Raw genomic sequence first — 6,520 nt, 5'->3', positions numbered from 1 at the left:
TTTTTTTTCGGATTGGGACTCTTCAGTGTTTCAATGGTTTGGAGAACTACTACAAGGGTGTATTATCACTAGTTACTAGTACTACGTGGAAATGGAACCATTTTCAGTGGAGCCAAAAGTACGATTACCATCGTCTCTTCGATCTCTAATTTAATTTACTTTGCTTTACTTTACTTTATCCTTGGTGTAGTGGATCGAGTAGAATCCAACCTATACGATTGGAGTGTGTCCATGGGGAAGACTCCACTATTTACTTTTGCTTGCAGCGAATGGCCGGACTTTCTCCAATGAACTTGCAAAGTAAAAAACCGGAGTCGATGTGATCCATTTGCGCGATATAAATCTTGATCTTTATGCTAGTACAAAAGTACCTTAGCCGACGTCTATAGGGATTTGGTGGTCTTGAACTACTATATCCATCATTGTTTGTATCTGTACTATGCACGTAGCATGTCTTAAACTACAAGTCGTCATCGCTATCATTATCATATCATGTCGACGAGATCCAATCGACCAACACATGTCGGCGAGGCTGATAACAAAGAACAAGAAACTAAAACAAACCCATCGTCCAACGCTTAAATTTGGCCTACAAAAACGGTCAGCGTCATCGCTTCACAAAAGCCTATCGACAAGGGACAAGAAAAAGCAGGGAATACGTACTCAGTGTCATACTCAAACTGACATCCGTATTCTCCACCATATCCGTAAACTCCTCGAAGCTGATCTTTCCATCTTGGTCCTTATCCGCTTCCATGATAGTCTTGTCGACGATCTGCTGCAGCTGCACATCTTTCAGGTTGTTTCCTACCATCATCTTTAATACGATGAACAATTCACCGTTCGAGATGTATCCGTCGCGGTCGATATCGTAGACCTTGAATGCGAAGCGAAGCTTTTCTTCCTTGTTCCCCTTAGACGAGAAGGCCGACAGACCCGAAACGAATTCTTGGAAGTCGACGTCACCGCCACCGTCTTCGTCGAAGATCGCGATCATTCTTGAAAGAAGTGAGCTAGACCGTTCATGTTATATCTCCATCTGGATAAACCCCATGCGTACCTCGTTGCCAGCGGGTTGGATGACACTTGGGGAAGGGAAAGAAATTCATCGCGATCAATTGTACCCGAGCTGTCCTGTAGGATCCAAATGAGTATGCGCGCCTTCTTTACGCTTCACGGCCGTATCGAACCTTGTCCAGTTTCATGAATCGCTTGCGGAGTCGGTCAACCTCATCTCTGTCGACTGTCCGGAGATGGACGCGTCAGTGACACGGCAGAAAGACAAAGATCAGGAGAGCATTGAACCCACAGTTGGAAGCGGAGACGATGTTGTCAAAGAGTTGCGACGTTCCGACCGATCCTCTCCGTCTCCGCGCATCGTACAGGGCGGCATTATTGGGTGCTGAGGAATGTTCCATGATGTTGGTGGTCGGCTGCTGGGGTGACGTTCGAGTAAGCGGTCGGGGGGGGTGGGAAGAGTATAGGGGGTGTGGTGAGAGAGGGCGGAATACGGGCGACAAGCCAGATCAATTAGAGAGAAATACAAAGGACAAACAGAATCAGGGTATAAATCGAGTCGCAGATCGTAGATTGTGGATAAATGGGAAGATAAGGACGCGGTGATCGCAACAATGATGGCATGCCAGCAAGCACCCGTTCGAGACAATTTGATATCGGCCAGCCCCGCACTAACCGGAAACGGACAGGCAAGCGAACCCCTGAGGCCGTGCGCGCTCCAAAACAGGCGACCAGCGGGTGACATTGCAACGTCAACTCATCCGCCAGCGCGGTTACTACGAGATTTCAATCGTCGATATCTTCCCACCCCCATCAGATCTCATCACAAAATTACGACTACGTGATCTCGCATGACCAGGCCTATCGAACCATACTAATTTTATCCCCCTCGGCCCATGGTCCTTGCCATTTTCGTGCTCCCAAAGTTCGCATGACTAGGTACGGGGGAATGGGGAGGACGCGCCCTAAAAAGCTCACCTCCAAAGCCTCTATTCCCATCGTCAGGGAGCATGACATTGATGCCATCGAAGAAGAGGTCCAAAATGCCCTACAACAGATTGAAACCGGTGTTGAGAAGGCCGAGGAGTCGGTACGTGGTCCCCCCGTCTAATTTTAGCCCATCCCTGCACATATCACGTGATATCATCCCGACGTCCACCCATCGTGAAAATTTCGCATCGTAGCCAAGAAGCCGCAAAACAGGGTCTGCTAACGCGGCTTTCTACAGGAATTCCATCTTCAAGCTGCCATAAATGCTAGTGCCCAAGGGAAAGTAAATGAGGCCCATATCCCGACCCCAGAGACCGTTCTCAGTAGTCTTCGATATGATGAGCTCTACCCTCCTATCTTCTCGCAACCTGCGACGTACATCCGCTTCTCCTCCACTGTGGAGGACTGTTGCGGATGCCCGTATAACATGACCGAAGAGGACGATGTATTCCTCAAGATCATGAACGAAAAGCGGGATGCCGCTGACCGATGCACCGAGGACCAATTCGAAGAAGTTATGCACTTCTTCGAGGAGACGGCGCAGACAAAGCAGCCGTTTGCAGCTGTAGATAATCCACCGGTCCTGAGTTTTGCCGAAATTCAGGATGCAATGGATGCAGCCGTAGAGGAAAGCGTAAAGCGATTCGCCAAGGACGTATATGAGCACTGGAAGTCAACGAGGACTGACGCCGGAAACCGGTCACTCATGCCGAGCCTTAAGGTAAATTCCTTTTCTGTGGCCCACATGACAATGGCGAAGACAGCCGCGCTGACAAGTCCATACAGTTCGAGACTGGGCAAGAAACCGATGACACAGATCCCTATGTCTGTTTCCGTAGACGCGAAGTCCGTCAGATTCGCAAGACTCGGGGCAGAGATGCTCAGAGTGCCGATAAGCTGAGGCGTCTGAGGAAGGAGCTGGAAGATGCTCGGCAATTAGTTGCTCTGGTGCGTCAGCGTGAGCTGGCGAGGAAGGAGATGCTTGCCATTGAACGGCAAGTGTTCTTGCAACGATCCGAAGTCAAGGAGATGAAGAGGAAACTCAATCTCAAGGACGATGATGAGGATCTCATCAACCAGAAGGTAAGAACCGTGTTTGTCCGCTTCTGCATCGTTCGGATACTGATCAGTAATAGCCCAAGAAGAAGCCGACCGAAGCACCAGCTGTGCAGCGACCGGCAGCCCCTCAGCTCCGGATGCCACCAAAGGCTGGCACCCAGGCTGCGGAGGACTTGCAGTTACTGGAGGATGTCCAGGCAGAAAAAGAAAACGAAATTCTGCGCGATATCAATCAGAACATCGCCAAGCACATCAAATGGAACGAGGGCTATGTAGACTTCACAAGAGCGCCCCTCTCGCCATCGCCTGAGAGGACCTTCCAGGCTGCTTTCCGCCCGGCCATCACTGCCCAGTTGCCGACACCACCGTCCTCAGACTCATCGGAGAACATGATGGATACAACCTTAGATAACCCAGGTTCACTGTCTCTCCGAGACAAGCTAGCACCTCAAACCATGGTGATGAGCGACGATACCAGCAGGATGCCCTCGTTCAGGCGACGCATCGGGCGTGGTGGTCGTTTGTTTATCGATCGTCGAAACCTTGTTTCGCGTTGTAGAGTGGAGCTGGATCCGTGGAAGGCCGATCGCTTCAAGTATGATCAGGAAGACTCGGACGAAGAGCTCGACTTTGAACGAGACCAGTTTGACATCCACATCATGCAGCACCGAGCCATCATGATGGCGAAGGCTCGAGACCAAGCCGCGGCAGCAGCTCAGGCGCATGCGCAGGCGCAAGCCCAGGCTCAGGCCCAAGCACAGCGGCGATTGCAAGCTGACCAAACGGCCAACAATCCGGGGCAAACCATGGGATCCAACCCTGGGCCTGGTGCCATTGCCCCCACACCTGAGACTTGAGCTGGACTCTGTTCTTCTCCCCCCTCACTCAAATCTTCTTAATTTCCCACACCCATATGTTGCATTTGGCAGGCGTTGCTCTTTCTTTCCCATTATCTTTTTCAACCCCCACTGTACTTTTACTCCCGACGCTTCAAGCTGTCTTTGTTTTCAACACCCCTTTTAACATCAGTTGCCTGAACGCCGCGACGCTTTCAAAAAAATTCAGGATAATGTCGCAGACGGATGCTTTTTCATGACCTGACCCTGGGATTATGCCATGTTAGTGTACATATTGTTTCTTTCTTTTCTTTTATTCTCCCAGATGATCAGTCGATAGAGACTTGTACGGATAGCGAAGCTATGAGGTCAGCAACGAAAAAAAATAACAATTAATATCACTTGTAACAAAAGACAAACTTTTCTTATCCATGCAAAATAGACAACGCCTTGCAGATCGGTGGGATCAAGTCCTCTGGGCCTTTGTTCTCCTCGAGGCATCACTGTCGCCGTTAGCGGCTCGCTTTAAGGTCGTGCTTCCCTCTGAGTAGGTGATGAGCATATCGGATAAGGCTTGCAGAATTTCCTTCTCCCCAATCCGAACCTGGATTGCCATTTTTGTCGTCGTGCAGAGTCTTCCAAGGGGGCTGTAGCCTCCAACTGGTTCAACTGTGCCAGTAGTTCTGTATCCTGTGCAGGGGTCGTTGTGTACTGGGCGCCCTTTGATTGAACAGCCTTTGACAGTAGCGTTACTTCCTTGTGACCCAATGAGGGCTTGGGGGGTTTGTTCTTTGAAATTTGCTGCTTCAGCTCGTCACTTGACATGCACAGCGTCTTAGCCAGCATGATCAGTTCTTCTGGAAGAACGCCTGCCAAATCATCATCCAACGGTCTCGGAATGTCATAACCGTCATCAAGGACTTCCAAGCCCTCAAGAAATTGGAGCTATAACCATTGATCAGCACTGTATCTCAGGAGGTTATAAACGAGAATGAGAGTATATACCGCAGGTTGATTCTCAATATCGGCATTTTCAAGGCCAGCAGCCTGGCAAATAAGTTCCAGTGGCAGCTCAACTACATCGTACGGAGCATAGTTATCGGTCACATAGCCGTACCTCCTCAGAAGGTCTGCACGGGGGATCTCTCCGTAGTCGTTGAAAATCTCAGCCCCTGCACTAATAGGCTTGATAGCCTTCATAACAAGACCGCTGTCTTCTTGGAAGAGACGGGCCTTCATATGAATGAGCGCCTATGACTTGTTAAATACGAAGGGGGAGCAACTCACGTTATTCTGATCTGCATTAGCGTTCAACAAATCTGCCAGGGGAACCATGCCCTTGGACAATTGTTCCTCATCATCAGTCACATATCCGCTTTCATCATCTCCTTCATTATCCTCATCTTCGAGCTTCTCGATATCGAAGGCGTAAGCCATGATAAGAGATCCCATCATATGAGCGAGGTTCAGGAGGGCTTGAGTGCCAGCATCGCCATCATACGATGCTAGACCATCCACCGGCGGAAAGAGGGATGGATTCGCTCTCACAATAGGAGCAATCATTTCAAGTATGGATTCTTCCGCGCCTTCTTTGCCAATTCTATCGACGATTGCGCTGCCCTGAAGCTCCTGAAGCTCTGAAGGCGACCAGAACATTAGGGAATCAAATTTTCGGGGAAGGACCCTGAAGTATGATGCCCAAGCCGATTTATCACCGAGAAGATACTCGTAGATCATGACCAGCATAAGGGACAGCCATGGGCCCAGCTCCTCCACATCCTGGGAGAGTAGATCCTTCAGGTTTGAATTCTGAGTTGAAAGAACGTGTTCGCGGGGAATCGTAAAAAGTTCTTCACCTTCGGCAATATCGGATTGTGCCACTAGTACATTGGTGTGTGTCTATCAGAGATGGGATTCCACGAAATACGACTCGGGGTGCGGCGGAAAACCGAAGTGGGCGAAATTCTTCTTGGAATGATCACGTACCGACACCTCTGCCCGCCGCTCTGGACCTCAAATCAGCGAGCCGAATCTTAGGGTTAACCTTCACCCCAGGCTTACCAGACAGCCAGGAGATAAACTCGTCTGACTGAGACTGGAAATTCGCCGGATCGAGAAAATGAATTGTGGACGACATGGTGTCTTTGACGAGGAAGAGTAGTGGAGTAGGTAGAAGAGCACACCAAAGAAAAACGGGAATACAAGAACGAGCGAGAGCCCCACTCTTTCTCGGGCACACGGAGAAAAGGAACCGTCAAAAGGGGGATAGAGAGTAAGATCAGAGGATTGAGAGAACGCTTGAGAGGACAGGAGGAGCGACGAAGTGAATCGTCCACCGTTGTGTGTGTGAAGGGACAGTCACGAAGTGGGTTGGTTTTGAAGGAGGGTGGGTGAGCTGTAGTCTTAGTACGTAGTTCCATAGTAGCCTTAGTTCGCCCGTACCACTGGATGTATACCGTCGGATAAACGCTGCAGCGGATATGACCGCCTGTCAAGCGCACCAATCGATAACGTTGCTGATAAAAAAAAGACCAATTTTGCCCCTCCGTACTGGCTCATTCATATCAAAGAAACGAATTGCCTCATTGTAAACCCCCTCCACACAGCTTTTTGTTTAG

General features: G+C 49.7%; 3 protein-coding genes across 3 annotated transcripts; 1 reads left to right on the top strand and 2 right to left on the bottom strand.

Annotated features, from left to right (window-relative positions):
* Nucleotides 1–523: 523 nt before the first annotated feature.
* cnaB (calcineurin regulatory subunit B) lies at nt 524–1,468 on the bottom strand. Its single transcript, XM_015554158.1, has 5 exons — nt 1,310–1,468; nt 1,191–1,243; nt 1,061–1,134; nt 664–998; nt 524–589 (listed from the first exon to the last, which is right to left on the bottom strand). The coding sequence occupies exons 1-5, from the start codon at nt 1,416–1,418 to the stop codon at nt 579–581; spliced, it is 582 nt and encodes a 193-aa protein (XP_015402781.1). The 5' UTR covers nt 1,419–1,468; the 3' UTR covers nt 524–578.
* Nucleotides 1,469–1,948: 480 nt separating this feature from the next.
* Nucleotides 1,949–3,923, top strand: ANOM_008901 (enhancer of polycomb-like protein 1; the record flags this gene model as incomplete). The annotated part of the gene is made up of 4 exons (XM_015554157.1): nt 1,949–2,107; nt 2,246–2,728; nt 2,794–3,090; nt 3,144–3,923. 4 exons carry the CDS (start codon nt 1,949–1,951, stop codon nt 3,921–3,923), a joined length of 1,719 nt encoding a protein of 572 aa, XP_015402778.1.
* Nucleotides 3,924–4,427: 504 nt separating this feature from the next.
* Nucleotides 4,428–6,039, bottom strand: ANOM_008900 (ribosomal lysine N-methyltransferase; the record flags this gene model as incomplete). The annotated part of the gene is made up of 4 exons (XM_015554156.1): nt 4,428–4,847; nt 4,908–5,135; nt 5,190–5,782; nt 5,889–6,039. The coding sequence occupies 4 exons, from the start codon at nt 6,037–6,039 to the stop codon at nt 4,428–4,430; spliced, it is 1,392 nt and encodes a 463-aa protein (XP_015402782.1).
* Nucleotides 6,040–6,520: the final 481 nt, after the last annotated feature.

Source organism: Aspergillus nomiae (assembly GCF_001204775.2).
Source record: "Aspergillus nomiae NRRL 13137 chromosome Unknown contig00403, whole genome shotgun sequence".
NCBI lineage: Eukaryota > Fungi > Ascomycota > Eurotiomycetes > Eurotiales > Aspergillaceae > Aspergillus > Aspergillus nomiae.
Note: the sequence above shows the minus strand (reverse complement) of the source record. Positions and strands in the feature narration are given on the sequence as shown.